We start from the raw sequence: 19,603 nt of genomic DNA on the forward strand, positions 1-19,603 counted from the left end.
AATAACTTTTTTTAATTATTTTCTTTGAACCTATCTACGTGACTTTACCGAAAGACCCAAGAATATATATTATATCCCACATATAAAATAAAGACCACTCCCCATGGAGTAAGGAAAGGCTTTGCGGTGTAGGAAAGCTACATTGAATAAAGGCTTAGTTTGATTCCTATCTGGACAGCCAAATATTTAATGAGGACCAGGTACCCAACTATTGAGAAAAGTTTTTTTTTCACCTCAAGGGAGACCATGGACAAATAAATGGATAATGAATGCATTACAGGGTACGATTTTGTTGAACAAAAGCCATGGGAAAATAAATAAGTACACATTTTCATTACTATAAAATATATTAGGAAAACAAAACCCTGCAACAATAACAAGATAAGTCTATGTCATATAAATTACATAATGGAATTAACAAGATACATAATAACCTACATTTCTAATTATAAGACTCAAACTCCTTTTTCCTTATTCTTGGTTCTTTCGGTAAAGTCACGTAGAAGGGAAACAATAAAATAATAAAAATATGTTCAAACTCACGTCGGAAAGCCCGACATGTAAGCACATTAATAAACGTGCAACATGACAAGGTAGGAATTACTGAATTTTTTGAGAGGGTAGCATCTTTGGGGTCGACACAGGCCCATCTCGGTTCTCTCGGCATTACAGTTCCTGTGCACATAGAGAGTTGCTAATGTAATGAACAGGAGTCCTGTGGGCAGTGCTCATGTGCGGCTTGTAGTTGATCCCAGACTTTGTCAGCGCCAAGTGAAGGGGGAGGAGAGCACAGGGCCGTGGGCGAGTTGCGTGCAGGGTGGCAGCACCTGTTGGTACTTGCGCAGCTCGGCGTGGATGGGCACGGGGATGGCGTAGTTGTCCAGCTTAGAACCGTCGAGCAGCTGCTCCAGGAAGTGACGCTCCCGCACTTTCTGGGACGCCAGCTCCTGTGACATGAACGGTGGGTCTGGGATGCCAGCCTACACGTGCGGGGTGAAGTGGCAGCGAGTGCAGTTAAGCAGACATACAAACACGTACACAAACAATAATTCTCCACCTAACATCCCCTTACACAACCACTCCTGAGTGCTCTCCCCTCCAAAAAGACAAAAACACCCCCAGATAGCCTTAAGACTGTTGTTGGGGCAAGTGCTGTTGGCGAGCATCTATGAAGGCTGGCATGGCACACGAGGGGGTGGGTGGCCAGCACCACACCCAGCCGCCCTGATCTCCCTAGTGGCAATTTTTACACATGGCACTAGGTACTAATTTGAGGCCGAGTTACCCTAGGGGAGGCGCAGGACCAGTTCAGATAATCAGCTCGATTCCCACTCACGGCCAACACCAGTGACTGAGGTCACCGGGTTGGTAGTGCAGCGCGCTATCTGCTACTCTACCGCTCCACACACACACACACACCCGTGGGCATCCATAAATGAAAGCAAGAGCGATTATGCCAGCTTGTACCTCCAGCGGCATGAGGCGGATGAGCGTGGCAAAGCATTGTGTGGCCATGAGGCGCACACTACCCGTCTGGTCACTCATTCGGCCCATCACCGGCACCACCAGCAGCACCATGTACGGTACGATATCCACGTCCAACGCGTCCATCACACCTGCTCTTCGCGTCAAGGAACTGCCATAACCGCAGCGACATCTCATCTGCAACATGCCCCTCCTGCCTTAGGCGGTTGTCTCACGTGATCAAAGCCTCACATTTAACCGAGACATCACCGACCAACTAACCAGCTACACTTTTAAAAGATTGTGATCTCAGGTGCTAAAGGACACATCACTTCTTTGTGTTTTAACAATAAGGTGACAAAGATGAAGACAAACCACAACCACGGTGTTTGTACTGTACGTTTTAAGAGGCCACAAAAGGCATCATTTAGTTTCAATCACTACTCCGATTTGTAAATACATTGCGCACTTTGAAAGTGTCCGGTTGCCGAATCACCGCGCGGCCCCACACAAGAGGATACACGCCAACGCTTCTATGGCGCCCTCCCGCTTGGTGTCGTTGTCAACGGCTCCAAGCCAGGGCAGCACGATCTCCAGCTGCACGTTCATGGTGGTGACGGTGACGAGCTTGCTGAGCACCGACAGGCATCGCGCCGCCATGTGCCGCGCCACCGTGTACGGGTGTTGGAGGCAGGCGCACAGCCGGGGCAGCTGCTCCACGATCTGCAGACACGTGCCAAATCAGCGCCGCGTCGGAACTTAGGAGGCCGGACCAGTATACTAGGGAAGGCCTTTGTTATTTCAGGCAGAGTAGGACCAGGCGAATCAGACCCACTGACACTCGGCGAGGAATGGAACCACGGTCAGTGGAATCGCAACGCAACTGCACGCGTACGCACGAGTCCCCCACCCCGTTACCCTTTTGGGCTGCAGAGGCATATATTGTTTGGAAGCACCTATGGAGGCCCGCACGATATAACCAGGTAGTATGGCCAGTAAGCACATACAACTTGCATTTGTCTCTTTAGAACTCATGAAAAAAGACTGAATGAGATCAAAGTGGGCATGCCAACACCAATGAAGATTTTTTTTAAAACACCAGGTGCTGGTGGTTCACTTGCCACAAATGGTGCAAAACCAGAAAATGAACCTAGGTAGTTGACATCGGAGCGCAGTGCGCTGAAATCTACGCCACCACACTTCACAAAAACACGTTTTCCTGGACAAGCAGTCATTTAATTGTTAGAGACGCCCTTCAAATGGCATCCTTTAGAGGGGAGGAGCAGAGATTCCTGTGGTACCTGTGGGTGCAGCTCTGCACTGAGAGCTGGAGTCAGGATCTCAAACACCTGCAAGGCATTGATTAGATCCTGGGCCTGGACATCTCCACCAGCCAACAGTTCCTCCCTGCCTGAAATGACAAAACACGCCCGTCACAATGAGCCAACGGGATAGCCTTATTTAGAGCGCAGCTGTATCTCGCACACGCATCACCTTTGATGCTTGTCAACGTCAAACTACGCAGCATCTCCATGCTTCAATGAACATGAGGCAGTGGCTCATATGAAAGAACTACCAATTTCCCACAAAGTGGTGGTACTCATTCAAGTTATCAACCACAGAGCAATGATTTGACCATACACTTGTATCTGTATTTACGATTAAAGTTTAGCATGAACCACAAGGAGGGGTTTCCACCATATAAAACAGGCGTAAAGCAACAGACTCTAAAAAGCGTGTGCGGGCGAGTGCAGATATACGTACTGAAGTGTACAGGGTCCACCTGCTTGACCAGAGGCCCCAGCATGGCCTCCCACAGGTAAGGCAACACGGTATGCATCTCCATGCCCAGGTGCTTGGCGATGCTCGCGAGCGTTAGCTCCGCACCGCGCCTCTGCACCAAGTTTGACTTTTGAGCCTGCAAAACAAAACACGCGCATGCACCCGGAGCTTGCTTTATCGAGCCCCATATGCGGTGAGCAAGAGTCGGCAAAGATTCAAAGGAGGATGGTTGCTCAAACGACTGTGGTCAGGCACACGTCTCCACTGGCAGGCCTCATTCAGTGGTGGAAATTCCACATTCCCACCAGGACATATGTGAACATACACAGGGGGTTTTGGAGTAGTTTATGTACCCATTGACCATATTCCTGGCCACAGATGTCATCAGTGCCAAAATGGTATTTGAATTTTTCCTGGGCTCCCCAAGGTCGGCTCAGCCTCAAATGAGTACCCAGTGAAGTGTATAATGATCAGCGCTGAGAAGACATATGTAGGCGGGGGGGCCTGGTGCGAGCCACAACACCGCATTGTGCCACGCACGCCAGCCTTAACAGAAACTCACCGACAACACGTGTTCTAACAGTCTGTTCGGATATACAGGAAATCTTCGTCCTTGCGTGCGACAGAATACAAGCATTCACCCGCATGTGCGTGCGAACGTGCATGTGAACGCGCGTGTGAACGTACGCTCACCTGGTCGCCCTCGGGCAGGGAGCCGTGGGGGATCTCCCCCGGGGCGGGCCCTCGGGGCCTCGGGGCCGGGCCTTTGCGGCCCGTGATGGAGAAGGCCGCCTTCTGCGCGCGGTACAGAGTGATGATGCCCTGCAGTTTGTTCACAGAATGCTGCAGCTTCTCCTTCTCCTGCGACGAGCCTGTGTTTGAACAATAGCCGGCCGGCATTTGTCACGTTAAGCCAAACCTCGGGACTGTTTCGCCGGTTAATATCCTTCCTAATATTTCGCTTGCGATATTCGGTTTGTTCGAAAGGTTTCATAGAACTGGAAACAAGAAAAAATCAATTAACTTTAGCCACACCCAGTTAAAAGCTGTTGGGACAGTTTTTTTCTCATCCCCAATGGAAACCAGATGGCATAAGATTGATATCATAACACGGTGTCATTTATTTGAATGAGTTCTGCATTCATGTTTTTTTTAAAGTGGAGTCATACATCAGTGTGCTCATGACGAGTGACTGCAAATCATGTTTTATAATTAACAGATTATTTTTGGTGGCTTTTAAAATTCATGTTTAAAGTATTCATGGAACAACTTTTACACATATTTTCCACTTTAGCGAGACACTTTATAAATAGCTACGCGACTTTCAAGACTCCATTATAAAGTCATTAAATACAAACAAAAGCAGGAATTTTATAAAGCAGCAAAATGGCCAGCAGCCAAAACTAAAACATTCATCACAATTACCAAAATGAGTTACCAAGTATGATGGTAAATAGAGCACATTAATGCATACTTCATGCCACTTAAAAGTTGGTCGGATGACCTTCCTAGGTGCATTAAAAACTGTAATTTGCATTGTCATTATTAACGCCATTAGCGGCCTTTGTTAGGGGCATATGATGCACGGGGCTACAGACGCAGCTGAACAAAGCATTGCACTTCATCGGCCAATCTGGATCCACGTATACAGCATAGACGTGCACAACCTAAAGACTGAATTGCTGCAATGAACGAACAGATTAAGGAGATCTAGGAGAGCTTTTTTTCTCAAGGGGCCTTCTTCTGAAAGGTTTCCCTTGAAAGAGAAACGCCAGAACAAGTCATGTCTAACTATCCATATTCACTTTTTTGTGATCATAGGATAATTTGACACGAAACAAACTATCAAAATAAGATTGCCATCTCACAATATTAATGGCTTTGATGTTCACTCAAACTATATCTAGATGGTTGTTGGTTTTAATTCATAAAATTACGATCTACAGACATTTGTAATAACCAACATCACATGTTCATTGAATTGCCTTACAATAATTCAATTTTTTCGATTTAAAGCTTTCGTGACTGCAGGGATTCATCTTCTTGGCTCTTTCGGTAAAGTCATGTAGAATGGAAATAAAATAAAAATAAAACATAATAAAATAAAATAATTTTATTTTGCCATCTCACAATATAAAATAATTTTATTTTATTATTATTTTATTTCCATTCTACGTGACTTTACCGAAAGAACCAAGAAGAATAATTACAATGACTAACATTTCTTACTCACTGGAGGTAGCCGCTTAGCCATGGCAAGCTTTCAATAATGCAGCAACCATAGCGACAAAAGCCACTGTTGGGAGATTAACATCCTGCCTTGTTGCAAGCTATATTTAACCAGGCTATATGCACACTTGCAATAAAAACGTGGTGTTAAATAACATGGGTGCCGAGCACAGGCCCAAACGCCCAACATACCAATATGTCAGCAACAAACAGCATTGCTGAAGGTATATTAGACAAGAGTTACACGTTTCTGAACTTGAAGGCAAAGTCGAGCGCAAGGAACAAAACAGTTGAGTGTTTTGACCGGTAGTTTGGTGGTAAAATCATTAGCTCATATTTACATGGTGTAACACTCACCAAAAAAAGAAACCTCTGCACAAACAGCATTTTTAATGGAAAAATTGTACAGCCTCTTTACAATCCAGTTGGATGAATGCCTTTCCACACCATGTCAGTCATGAGGGTGGTGTGACCATACTTCTCCATGCTGTTCAGTACGTGTTAGCAAAGGGGGTGGTGGTGGGGCTTAGATTCATTCAGATGCGAGCCATGCCGAGACGATGTTTACTTACCAAAGTCACAACCATGAGGGGAATTTTAAAAGTTAATCGAAAACGAACGCTAACAAGTTTCGAATGAGCCGGCGGAAGTAGTAAGTTGTGGAGATTAGGGCATAACCAAGGCGAGACACACGCAACACTTCACCACAGATATGGGCACCTTTGGACGTGTCGTTGGAGGAGGGGATGGGGCAAGCGGCGGCGGGCGTCTGCACAGAGTCGATGCAGGCCGAGTTGCACAGGTTCTTCACAATCTTTTGGTTCGGGCAAGGACTGCGGCCAACGCACTGCTGCAGCAACTGCGACACCTGCAATTAAGAAACTTGACGTTGCGCATAGGAGCAAGGTGGCAAGCACGCTACTCTGTTGCCGCATGTGCTCCTGCCAAAAGAGTGGCGCGTATGCACCTTGGGAGAGAGTGAAACAGCAGGCTCACTTTTATGTTTCTAAAAGATGTTTGAGTTCAATCGTGGATCAAGCATTAAAACCATGGCAATATCTTACGTAAAGAAATTATGCGTGTATAAACGATAATTGACATTCACCGCGGACTGATGTGATATTACCATGGATAGCAATAAATCCATGCCCATTGGAAGGCCACGCAACTTTGGTGTTAACAGAACCAAGTGACAGGCAAATGCACCAGCCCTGCTCCCCAGTTTTAGCCACCCAAAACTATGCTCGTACTTGCAAGAACCACTCCTTGTCTCCAGTTGTTTCTAGAAGGATATATTGTCCAATGCCCAGCAGGATATTACGTGAGCTCACTCCATGACTGGTATCAGCTTTAAGCATGTCCACAACTCCAGCTTCTCCTGTACCACATCAGCCCCCATCACTTCCATAGCCCATGCTACCTCTATCCTGCTTCTTGGACATGGGGGGGTAAGCACATGGGTTACATAACACAACCCAAGTAGCCTCACCTGCTGGAGGACCCAACTGCCAGAACTGTCTAAATATCAAACATTTATGTGAGCTTCTGACACAAATGATACATGCATGCACATACACACTCTCGCAAACACACACAGACACAAAGACAAAGATCCCACTTGTAGCCAGAGACAGTTGGGGAAAGTGCTGTTAGCAAACAACTATGAAGACCGGCACAGCTCACGAGGGGGTGGGAGGCCAGCACTATGCCCGGCTGCCTTTGTCTCCCTCATGGCGATGTTTACACACCACAGCAGGTACTCATTTGAGGCCGAGTTAACCTAGGGGAAGCCCAGGACCGGTTCAGATAATAGTCACTGGTGTTGACCATGAGCGGGAATCGAACCCGGTTCGCTGGGTTGGTAGCACGGCGTGCCAACAGCTACACCACCGCTCCCGCCCCGCACCAACACAATCATGCATTCACACGCACCTTCCCCGCGGCAAAGCCCTGCACCAGCACGTTCTCCTCGCGGCGCACAGCCTCCATGAGCGGCTTGATGACGGGGTTCATCTTGTCGGGCAGCGAGCGCATGGCGACCACAGCGCACGCGGCGAACATGTGCACGCGCAGGTGCAGCAGCTGCCACTCGACACTCGTCTCGTGCACTGTCGACTGCACCTGCTGCCTCTTGCCCTGCAGTTGCTGCAACGCCACGGGACTCGGCTCCACAGCTGCCACCGCCTCGTTGAAGATGGGTCCCACCTGTGGGGGTGGTCGCACAAATGGCCGGTGGTGACAACTGTGTCGAGACAGCCCAGCTGGCGCCCCTGTCAGGACCACGGTTGCAGGCTTTACAAATCCTGCGTCAACGTCGGGAGAAGAGCGTCCAATTATAAAGAGGACATTAGGAAAGGAAATTATATATGTAAATACTATTGTTGAGGAACCGGGAATAAAAATCAAGGAGGGAACTTATCTATGGTAAAGAAAATAAGAGCATATCTGGGACGGTGGTAAATAAAGACAGGTGGAGACAAAATCGAAAGACCAAGCTAATATTTGAACAGGGAAAATGCAATCAAGAGCATTGAGAGCTCAAGACAGAGTTATTTTAAGGGGAAAGAGAGATCTGTCATTGAAGATCAATCTTTACTTCCATTGGGTTGAGGTAGACTTGTTGATAGAGAAGGGGTATACAGAAAGCAAACTGAACTTAGAGCGGTGTGTATATGGGGAAATATGTTGCGTTACCTTGAAAACATGCGAGTAACTGTGCAATTCAACTTCGGATTGGGAGAGAGGAGACCAACATGAAACTACGTCTTGTCACACGTGCACGATGCCATCTGCCTGGTCAGCCACCCCAGCCCAACCCTGCCCCCCTTAGCCTTCCAGTCATCGGTGAACATGCTCAAAACACGGTGGCGCATTCTGCAATCGGAGCAGCCCTCACCAGCTGCAGGGCCTGCTCGATAGTGAGCACGGCACTGGCAAGGCGCGGCCGCACGTCACAGCCGCCCTCCAGCAGCACGGACACCAGTTGCTTGCACTCGGTCTGCATGCGTGTGAAGGGCACGGCGATCTCGTCGTAGTAGAGTTGCTCCGACAGCACCGCCTGCAGGCGCGGCCGCACCGCGTCCGACACTGTGGTGCAGTCCTGCCGACGCAATCGCGAGGTCACACTAGGAATGCAGGGCAGCAGCAATGTTGTCGGAGTGACATTTTGCCTTAAGGTTATGTTGGTGTTAATTTGTATGCAGGGAGTTAAGAGTGGAATGTTTAATTTTATCCACTGGCTCTGTAGCCATAAACAAACAGAACCACGGTCCAATGTTTGTTTCAGCTGGGAAACACATTAAAACATTCTTCTATGGAAGATGCAACATAAAAAATTGAGCTCTCATTTGCTAAAATTGCCTTGGCTTTTTGTCCTGGGGTGAAAGACAAGAGTTTTAAACCTAGTTAATTGAGAATTTAAAAAAAACTTTACTTAATAATAAAGTTTGTTCACTGAATTGACATACAGTACTAAAACGTACGGGTGTAACCACTCGTGTTTAAACCTCATGTTCGGCAACCATTATTAAAAAAGTCTCTGTATATCTCTACAAGAGACATTTGTTTTTTTGGGGCTGCGTTTCTCGTTTTACACGACAAGAGGAACAACGGCAGTCATCCTGCGGGGCTCAGTGGGAGTTGGGCAAGCGAGGGTCACCTGTTTGTGGTCGGCCCATTCCGAGATGACGAGCGACACGGCTATGCGCTGCAGCGCCGACTTGGAGTTGAGGTAGAAGAGGAGCAGCTGGGCCAGAGACTCGGCTGGCCGGATCTCCTGACTCGCGAGGTTCACGCTCGGATGGGAGATGCAACAACTGAGAGCGCCCAGCAATCTATGAGTGCACACACAGAAACGCGCGCAGGATGATCTCCCATTTAGTCATGCGGACTGATCCAGCTGAAATATCAACCAGCGTAAGCCGAAAATATACCTTCCAGTAATGTTAACGAGGAACTTGTACAACTGGCTATTTCTAGTACTTCTGCTACATTACCAAAGCGGCATGCTTGTTCAAGGATGTCTTCGGATAATGTACAACTAAACAGGCGACCTTAGCCTCCAAGATAAATATTGGATCACCAGCTTTCACCATTTAACACGAGAAATTGGATAGCTGTATTAAGTGGCAATAAACCAAGGCACAAGGATGTTATTTGACCCTAGGGCTCCTTTAGCCAGCTTAGTTGTCTAAAAATTGATGTAATCCTCAGCAAAAACAGTACCCTCCCACCAGGGTGGAGAATGGGTGCTGGTGAAATGAACCAATACTGCACCCCACAACATATCAAAGCCATAAATGCTAGTCCCTGGAGTTAATAACAATTGTAATGGTGTCATTAATAAATCAATTGCAATCACAATGCAAATAAAACGTAACTGCAGCCAAAAACGCTAATGTATTTGGAATTCTGATTAACCCTAGGTCTGGTACATACTGCCCAGGAATCATCATATACAAGCTTATCAGAATCAGAATATTTAGTTATACTGGAGGAATCCGATGAGTTATAAAGCAATTTTTTCATATGTCAGGCAGGGGGGAAAGTCAGAACGTTACAACCAATACAAAAAAACACGATAGGGGTGCAAAGTATAGGGAAAAATAAACAAATCACTTAAAAAAATACAAAACTTTTTTTTATCTGAGCTATTAGTTTATTTTTCAGAAACGACCTGGCCACAAATGATAGCTAAACAAAGTGGCTCATCATCTGGAAATTTAAAGCAGCAAAACAATGTAAACGGACGTTTTTGTAAATGTAAACAGTGTACCTGCAGGCAGCGACAAAGTCACTACACAGCCCGACAAAAGCCCTAGGGGTGACAGCGCACAAAACCTTCTGGCAGGATGCGACTAAGGTCTCGAGAGACTGCAAAGCGAGGTGCGAGGGGTCGAGCGTGCGGGCGAGTGACCTCGCGTTGAGGAGGCGCGTACGCATGACATGGTAATCGCGCGATGTCGGGTCCTCGTGCACCGTCTCCGAGCCGGCAATGTACTCGTGCCGCACCTCTCGCACCGGCTGGCCCGGACGCGCCTTCACATTGCACTTGTCCTGTGTGCCCCCCACACATAAACCCGCCCAATGCATGTGACAATATCAGTTTCGCTCCATTCAAAAATGAATGCGGTGAATAGATTCATATTTTACACGTAGGCTTTCATGATCAATATTACGATTGGTAATCGATTTTTAGGAGGTAAAGTCACGTAAAAAAATGTGTGTCCTAAGCCCTCCTCTACCAGACCCAGCAAATTAATACAAGTGTCACGTGAATGCAATGAGCAGACCCATATCCGGTGATCACCCTCATTCTAACAAAAAAGTGTATCATACATGTTGATGCTATTCAGTGCACTTAACCTGAGTGCTCAAAAGATACAAAAAACTCTGGATAACCACAGAAAATTAGACCGATGTTAATGTTGTATGACAACACTGGCATACCATGGATTACTTTAAAAAAACATGTCATGGAGTCTCCAATTCTCTGCAGAAAATAATGGTTGCCAATTTAATTGGGATCACTCAGCTGCTTCAAATCACGAATTAATGCTGATTCCAAAGCAGATCATGAAAAAAATGCTTTAAGTGGGAGGTAAAAAAATTGAAAATCTAGTATTTCTGAATGGGTGACTAAAAACAGTGGAGCAGAGTATGACTGTTCTTTGGCTAAACATATTTTCAGCCCTTGTTTCATCAGCCTTATTTGGCACAGCCCCATTAAACTAGCAAGACAAAAACATGAGTGCCATCCAGCGGTCACACACTACCTTGGCCCTGGCACGTGTCTCCATAAGCATGTTAGGGTCGATGGGCATGTGTGAGGGCTGCATCATGAGACACAGCCAAGCGCCCATCCAGGGGCAAGCAGCTGCCACGATGTACTGGAGGGGGGCCTTGGCGAGGAGCTCCTGCCACACCTGGTAGGTGCACACACATCCCCGCAAATATAAACGAAGCTTAAACGCAAAACTTTTTCATTTTACCAGGTAAGACCCACCTTGAGAGCTATATAGCTCTTTTTTCAGAAGCGACCTAATCACAAATGATAGCCCAATGAAGTTGGGCTATTAGAGAGGTCACATAACTCGAAACGCATGTTTCTAAATGTGGAGGGAAAAACCGGAGGACCCAGGAGAAGAATCCATGCGACAATGGGGAGAACATACAAACTTCAAATATACTGTAAAGGCATCGTCAGGATTGGGATCTAACCCACAGCCTACTGTATACCAGGTGAGGTAGTTAACATTTCACCACCGTGGCACCCATACAACAAAGGTCCCAGACTGTTAGGGCAAGTCCCGTGAGTGAACGCATATTAAGGATGGCAGGACATACAAGGATGATGTCCCAGGCAACAGACATATGCCTCACAGTACTGATGTGCACTCACTGTAACAAGATAATTCATTGTTTTAAACAGAGTCAACCTGCAGGAGGTCCAAGCTGGGTTCAGACAACAAATGTCACCGGTGCAGCAGACAACCATAAATCAATAATTATAGCATTGCATGTCAAGCAGTGCAAAACCCACGCATTTTACAACATTAATACATTTTACGGTGTCCTTCAACATTTCCCACCACATGTATCCCATGTGTGTAATCCTCACACCCAATAATTAATTCCAAAATTATTTCCTACAAATATAAAATTGTACTCACACACCCAAGGGTCTATTTAAAAGAACACACAATGCTCTGCCTTTTTTTAAGAACTATTTTCCACTTAATGTGCCACTCGTAGGGCAATTCAGTCGTTAACTTGAGAGAAACAAATGTCAATTAACATTTAAAATAAACAGCAATGCATACTACTTGCAAGAAGCAGTCCCATTAAAAAAATACATATTAACAAAAATATAGTCATTTTATTTTCACCAATTATGAGATGTAAGTCGATAATGACGAGTTGGCAACAACGTATTATTGCGGAACAAAAATCAGCTCTGCACCAACGGTTCAGCCAAATGTCACGGTAACATTTATCATAACTTGGTGCCGTATATATTTACAAAACAGAGTCTTTTAGGTAGAATTGGCAGATCCTGCAGACATCACTGCGTAACACAACGTGCCACAGGGGGGCCAGTAGCTGGTCATACAGCAGCAATGTCGATAACATGTCTGTGCTGTTTAACACGTAGGCTTTCGCGACCAATATCATCCATAACACAGGTTTAACGACACATTTATATTTACATGATATAACCCAAAAACCCCCAAAAAAACCTGTATTATGGATGTCTGTGCTGATTTCAGTGTTACCCCTCTTACATGCATGGGTTTTCTCCAGACTCTGGTTTATTGGAACAAAAAGCAAAAATACTAAATAACTGGATAAATATCCCATATGCTTGCTCCTCCTGAAAGGGAATCTTGGAGACTCGAATGAAAATGTTTCCCTTGTGTAAATGTACATTGGTAGCTGCCGATCTCTAATATCAGCTTTGAGCTAGGAGCCTATTTTTTTTCCTCTGAAGGAGACCAGTCACATCATGTGAACTGCAAGTTGACATCCGACATAGTAGTTCTCAATGTATTTACCTTACGGAATGTGCTAAAGTAACCACTAACTTGGTAGGATATAAACGTGTAACCAGTGCCACATGACTGGGGAAAGAAATATTTTTAATATAAAACTATCACTGCCTGCACATATGCGTGGGATTTACATCAGGCGTGGAGGGTGGAGTATGGGGGGGGGGGGTGACTTCGCCATGGACGAATCAGCTCAATGCTGTGGGATGCGGGTGATGTCAACACGCAGATGCGCACGGGTGACGTCACCCACAAACCGGCCAGCCAAACGTTATTTTGAATATAGTACGAGCATAGGCTTATGACAAAACCACAACATTTAAGCAGGTGAAGGCAGATTTCTGGTGGATGCATCAAGGAAGGTGGAGCTAGACACAAGTGGCCCCCACCTTCTGCACGAGGTAACAGATGTCCTGGCTGCTCTCCAGGATTGCGACCTGATAGATGAAGCGCATCATGTCTTGCAGGATCGGAGTCAGCCACAGCGAGCAGCTCTGTTCACCATAAAACACACCAGTGCACCACAGTTGAAAAAAATTGCATTCTTCGCCCCAATGGCCCACAATATAATAATTTAGCTTGTTGCTTCCATCCGAGGTAGCAAAGGTTTTAGGAGGAACAATTATTTTTATATGGCCAATAAAAGAGGCAACACTCATAAAATGTACTTGTGTGATAACACTTCAAATGAATAGGTTACTACAGTAATTCTATTTTGTTGGCCATATAAAAAAAATTGGTAGCACTAATATTTCAGTCTCGGATGGTCCAGTTTGTGATGACCCATGGAAAGTACGGGTTTTGTATTCTGTAACATTTAGGATACACAAGTTACACCCGAGTAATGCATAAAAAGTTTAAATATCACGCGTTAAGTCTTACGCCTGTTTCAATGTTTATAATCTGCTCGTGGTACTTCAGCGTAATCCCATGAAGCAATTGCTTTGCTGATGCTTACATTTGTATGAAACATGCTTATCTGTGCTTATCTTTACATCATTTATCTAAGAGATATAAGCTTATCTTTCAATCCTTTCTCAAAGCACATTTGTTTGATAGTCTATGAATAAGTATGTTATGTTATCAACTTTCCTGTAGCCACCCACACCTCTCGTTTATTTATTTTATAGTGTCACCATTACTTGAATATCTACGTAAAAAATCTAAACTATTTCTACAGCACTGTATACCTTAGTCTTTAAAAAAACAACCCTGTCTTATCTAGTTATAACAATCTATCAGCATCTAAAACCACAGCCTTTGGGCCTTTATCCACGTCACAATACAATACATTTTTCTGTTATAACTGGGCATGACATTTATTAAATGACATACTTCCACTGCAAAACACAAGCAACCTAGTTACATTATTACTCTAATGCCCAATCATCCCACGCCGAATAGCACGAGGACATCAAGACTTCTTTATTAAGGGGCCCCAAACCCCACATAGCAGGAGAACGGTAAAGGGAGCCCCCGTGGCTGCGTCTCACACCTGGGAGTCCTGTGTGGAGAGGATGGTGTTCAGCGTCTCCAGGGCGGCCTTCCGTACCGAGCTGCTGTTGTGCCTCAGGAACGGCCACACGCGCGGCACTAGCACCGTGAACGACTGCTGCATGCTGTTCGCAGCCAGCGCGGGGGCGAGGGGATGGACGCGCGGAGGGACGGGGGCGGCAGCACAAAGGTCAGGAAGAGCGACGCATTCCAAGGATGGCGAAGCATCGCGTAGAACAAAACCGATCCCTTGCCCGCCCTTAAACACAAGGCCTTGGTTGCTGGCGCGGGGAAGTGTGGTGAGGGGAGTAGAGTGAGATGAGAGGGAAAGGTGGGCAGGGGCCGGCCCATGGGAGGATCTTGAAGACGGAAAGTGTGATCTTGAAGTTGAACTGGGATTGCGTTGGGAGCCAGTAGAGAGACTTAAGTACTGAGGTGATGTGTTTGCATTTATAGGTATGCATGGTAAGTCTGAAAACTGCCGTTGGGATCGTCACGAATTGAAGGGGAGGTTATTTAGTGAGGCCAGAGATATTACAGTAATCGAGGTGGTATGTGAAAAAGGCATGAGTGAGACACTCCGTAACAGTTTGGATAGGCAAATGATGGATGCAGGAGATATTGAACAGATGGGAGGCATGAGGTCCTGCAGAGTTGAGATCACAAGGATGTATGTGTATGTGCGAAAATACCATACAACTCACACCATTTTCTTTTGCAATGGTAAGATCACAATGTCTGGATAAATAAAGCAGCATAACTTTCACATGCCAATAATTTAACATGGCAAAGGAGAGTATATCAGGAGGAGCTGTTAAGGTCTGCAGCTGCTTATCATAAATTCAGGAATTCGTGCCCAAGTTTTGTTTTCCAGTGCAGAGAGAGGATGCCTAATTATATATCATTTTGATAGTGTATCCGAATAACAGCAGCATAATGCTGCAAGATCAACTTATGTATAACCATAACTCACATAAAGCACTGTACAATACAATAGGTACCTGCTTTGTAAAAGTTTACAAAGGCAAAGTATTTTTCTATTTTTAACTCTAGCCCATGGCTTGGGAAAGGCAATTACTTTGTCGTTAATGTAGGAGGTAAGTCAATATGGGGCAGTAGAACATCGGAGGCGACAACAGCCAATGCAGGTTAGTAAAGGACCCTTTTTATCTTGAAATTAACATATCATTTGCATCCCCTGTGCTTACCAAGTACCCCTTTCTTCCTCATTACCATAGCCGCTGCTGCACACACACACACACACCTGTTGAGTCGCACGGCAGGGTAGATGAGCAGCGAGGACAGCAGGGTCATGATGCTATTCGTGGAGGCTGTCAGGTCGTCGAGCTCCAGTAGGGAGTCCCACAGGGTGTTCATGATCACTGGGATCTGCCAGGCACAGCGACGGATTCCATCATGCACCAGGTGCCGCCGAGTACGGATACTGGCACTCGGCATTGGCTCGACGCACAAAGCAATCTTGCCGAGTGTGCTCCCACATCACTGACCCTGCTAAACAAGCGATGAAATAGCCGCGTGCAATGCAAGTGGACTGCCATCTGTACGGTGATGGATATAGAACGTCAAATAGTGTGACATACACAAGGCCTGAGAGATGCAGGTTACGTTTTTACAGTAAATCGTATGATGCAAACCAGACTTGCACCCACCAACTACATGTTATTAATTCATACAATCTGCAACATGACCCAGTGAATGATGCATCTCATGTGAATGAGAATCTTACAAAACAGAACAAAAAAACATAAATTGTGTGAAAAAGAATAAGGTCAAAATTGTTCAAGAGCTCCAGATGGTGCTTATTTCCATTTTTAACATTACAATTGTTTAACCAGGAAAGCCTCACCGAGTCTCAGCTCTTTTTTTTCAGGAGGGTCCTGTCAAGTTCGTTGCAGTAGGCGGCAATGTTGCTGTGCGTAATGCCACTGGATTAATTTGCAGCAAATTTTTCGGCAAATTAAATGTTTGGCCAATATCATTTACATCGCACGTGTTTGTATTTATGGGTGGAAACCAGAGAAGTGGAGGAAACCCCTGCAGAACAGGGGGCGATCATACAAATTCCACGCAAAGAATCAAACCCAGGCCGTTGTTTTTGCTGTGCAGCACAAATGTTGTTACTGTGCCACCCCAGCTGCCCTGATGGCAGGGTGTGGTCGCATCACTGGCAATGGATGTGATGAGCCATTGGCAGTGATCTTGACAATGCTATGCATGGCTGTGTGGCGCTGTGGCAAAGTGCCAAATGTGCAATGGAAGTGTTGCGAATTCAAAATCATGGCAAGGAGCCAATGTAGCCCACAAATCCCTGTGATCAATACAAAGAGTACCATTTTGCAAGACGACAATAGTGGTCTCTTGGAGCGACTGGAACTCGCTGTCATTTCTCTGGATTACCATTGGTGGTCCTAATGTAGTGGTGGAAATCGCATTCTCATGTCAGAGGTCAATATCGCTAATGAAAAACTATTGAGTTAACACAACACAGTACGATCACGACCGCAAAGTGATGAAAGGCTGAATCAAGACGAGACCAGGAATTGAATTTGCAACCTTACAACAGTGAGTAGAGCATTGGCCCACCAGGACAGAATTTAAAATGGACCACTATAATTAATGAACTGTTTTTTTACATTAATATTGCTATTATTATGCTTGTTTACTCAAGAAAGCCTCATGGAGAATCAAAAATGTTTCAGGAGGGTTCTGCCACAATTTTGCAAAAGGGGGTAAAACGATAGCAATGTACTCTTGGTTCTTTCAGTAAAGTCAAGAATGATTGCTATGTATATAATCCCAGCTGAGCAAATGGAGGGTAATTTTTTTTTCTATTTGGACCATGATGCCAGCATACAATGGCCTACTCTTTGTGAATGATGTCAGGGTATTTTTAATATCAACTGTGAAGCAAATGGCGTGTATTTTATGGTTAACACACCCGCAGTAACAGGGTAGCCGCTGGATTCAAAGCGTAAGCCTCTCCAACGAGCGGAGAACAAGCTACCACCAGGCCACGTCACTGCTATTTTTCTGCCTCTTATACCAATTATATCCTAATTGCATCATGAAGTGTAAACAACATCATCATCTGAAGACAGTTCTATTACAGCAGACTCGGTGAGATGTGCACCATTCTTTGATCAAAGGATCCCAAAAGTCGCTCTGCAACTGCATTCTATACAAAAGCTATGAAACTAAAAACGAGGAAACATTTTATTTTACCAGGTAAGGCCCAACGAGCTATATAGCTCAAATTAATCGCATGGGAATTTTTATCAGCCAAATACTCTAAACACATACTTCAAAACGAGAACCTGGGAGAAAAATCCCCACAATCACGGGGAAAACGTGAAAACTCCAAATATACAGGCGGCAGGATTGAACCCACAACCTCCTGTATACCAGGCGAGCTCGTTAACATCGCCACTGTGGCACCCTGCACGGGATGAATCCACCAGCACGCAGAGCTGTGTGCAAGACGAACCTTCTCCGGGTGTAGCTGGACGAGGCTCTCCACCACCGGCACCAGGGCGGCGGCAGCGACGGCGCGCACGTCGTCGTCCATGTCCTGCAGGCCCTCGATGACCACGGGCAGCGTGCGCGGTAGCAGCGCCTCGATCAGGTCCTAGGTTGGGAGAAGAGGGTGAAGGGGGAAGGATGAGCAGGAAGCGAGCCGGAGGCAGTTCCGCAATTTCTGCCCGAAAAAATGCACTCGAGAAAAGCTGGCTTACAAACAAATGCCAATTTTTCTTCTTTTTATGTTTTTGTGATACTAACTCTTTGTAATCTTCTTTATTATCATTGATCTATAAGACAAGTACATGTGTGCACGAATCACACATTTTACACCGTACTCAGATGAGTACATTGGAATTCAATCAGCAAGATGAAGCCTTAAATGTAGTGCTTCCATGTTCAAATGGGTGTGGGGTAAAGCTCATCTGCACTAGCATCCCAGAACCATTGGTGTAAATTCCTCTTTCCAATGGCAACCACTCTTGTCTTCTTGCAATATGGTACTCATTGTATTGATCACAGGGAATGGTGGGCTAAGTTGATACTTGACCAACGATTATCCAGTCACAACTCTCCAATTATAAGTTCGGCAATTTGTCACAATGCCACACAGCCGTGCATGTAATTGTCACGATCAACATCAATGGCTCGTCACATCCATTGCCAATCACGTTACAGCACCCTGCCATAATTATTTATCTGCCAGATCAAGAAACTATTTACTAAGTTGACACGTGGTACACCCAAGGATGTTTTTGCAATGGCCCACTATCTGTATTTATGCCTTCTCCTTGGATGCCAACCACGAGGTAACACTCCAAAGCAGTCTCAGTAATCAGATTACACACACATGCTACTTCTAATTAGCAGTTGGCTACGTACGGTGCGAAAGACATTCAACATGCATACATACAACAGACATGATCGAGTGCGTTGAACTTCTACGTAGGTAATTCACATTCTCGTCATGCTGTGCAACTTTCAAGTGTTACATGGCCAAGTCTTTGTTCCCTGCTGAACTCGCGTGCGTGCAGAACAGTAGCGTAGCGGGTGGCACGCAGCGCTACGAACCTGTGGACGCAAACTCGTTTCCTGTTTGCAGCCAACACCAGTGATAATTATCTGAACCGGTCCTGGGCCTCCCCTAGGTCGACTCGGCCTCAAATGCGTACCTGGTGCGGTGTGTAAATATCGCCACCGTGGAGACAAAGTCGACCGGGTGTAGTGTTGGCCACCCACCCCCTCGTGCTTTGCCGGCCTTCATAGGTGCTCTCCAAAAGCACTTTCCCCAACAGTCTGTTAAGGATATATGGGGGATCTGTCTTTGTACGTGTGCGTGTGCAGTCACCTGGCGCACTGCAAGCGTGTACTTGAGGCCCAGCAGCCCGCCATGCCGCACCTCCCACTGCTCTTGGCCCAGCAGCTGGAGCAGCACGCGCGTGGCCCCGAGCACGCCCTCGGCTCGCATGTGCCTCAGCACCACGCCCAGTGTCTGTGCGCACGTCTCTCGCACGGGCGCCACCACCTGACGGCAGCAGCAATGGTTACAG

General features: G+C 46.0%; 1 protein-coding gene across 2 annotated transcripts in view; it reads right to left on the bottom strand.

The window, feature by feature from the left end:
• Positions 1 to 19,603, bottom strand: part of BTAF1 (B-TFIID TATA-box binding protein associated factor 1) — a 54,949-nt gene that overhangs the window by 12,262 nt on the left and 23,084 nt on the right. For both annotated transcript variants that reach the window (XM_032950323.2, XM_032950322.2), the window contains exons 11-27: positions 19,402 to 19,578; positions 18,022 to 18,162; positions 15,781 to 15,905; positions 14,518 to 14,641; positions 13,412 to 13,516; positions 11,250 to 11,399; positions 10,391 to 10,530; positions 9,134 to 9,308; positions 8,372 to 8,575; positions 7,408 to 7,680; positions 6,196 to 6,343; positions 3,940 to 4,118; positions 3,229 to 3,382; positions 2,766 to 2,875; positions 1,986 to 2,187; positions 1,468 to 1,616; positions 828 to 980 (exon numbers count right to left, since the gene is read on the bottom strand). In XM_032950323.2, the coding sequence (XP_032806214.2) occupies positions 828 to 980; positions 1,468 to 1,616; positions 1,986 to 2,187; positions 2,766 to 2,875; positions 3,229 to 3,382; positions 3,940 to 4,118; positions 6,196 to 6,343; positions 7,408 to 7,680; positions 8,372 to 8,575; positions 9,134 to 9,308; positions 10,391 to 10,530; positions 11,250 to 11,399; positions 13,412 to 13,516; positions 14,518 to 14,641; positions 15,781 to 15,905; positions 18,022 to 18,162; positions 19,402 to 19,578 (2,709 nt within the window). The remainder of the gene's footprint in view (positions 1 to 827; positions 981 to 1,467; positions 1,617 to 1,985; positions 2,188 to 2,765; positions 2,876 to 3,228; positions 3,383 to 3,939; positions 4,119 to 6,195; positions 6,344 to 7,407; positions 7,681 to 8,371; positions 8,576 to 9,133; positions 9,309 to 10,390; positions 10,531 to 11,249; positions 11,400 to 13,411; positions 13,517 to 14,517; positions 14,642 to 15,780; positions 15,906 to 18,021; positions 18,163 to 19,401; positions 19,579 to 19,603) is intronic.

This window comes from Petromyzon marinus, chromosome 9 (genome assembly GCF_048934315.1).
Source record: "Petromyzon marinus isolate PM22_M1 ecotype Great Lakes invasive population chromosome 9, UKy_Petmar_22M1.pri1.0, whole genome shotgun sequence".
NCBI classification, from domain to species: domain Eukaryota; kingdom Metazoa; phylum Chordata; class Hyperoartia; order Petromyzontiformes; family Petromyzontidae; genus Petromyzon; species Petromyzon marinus.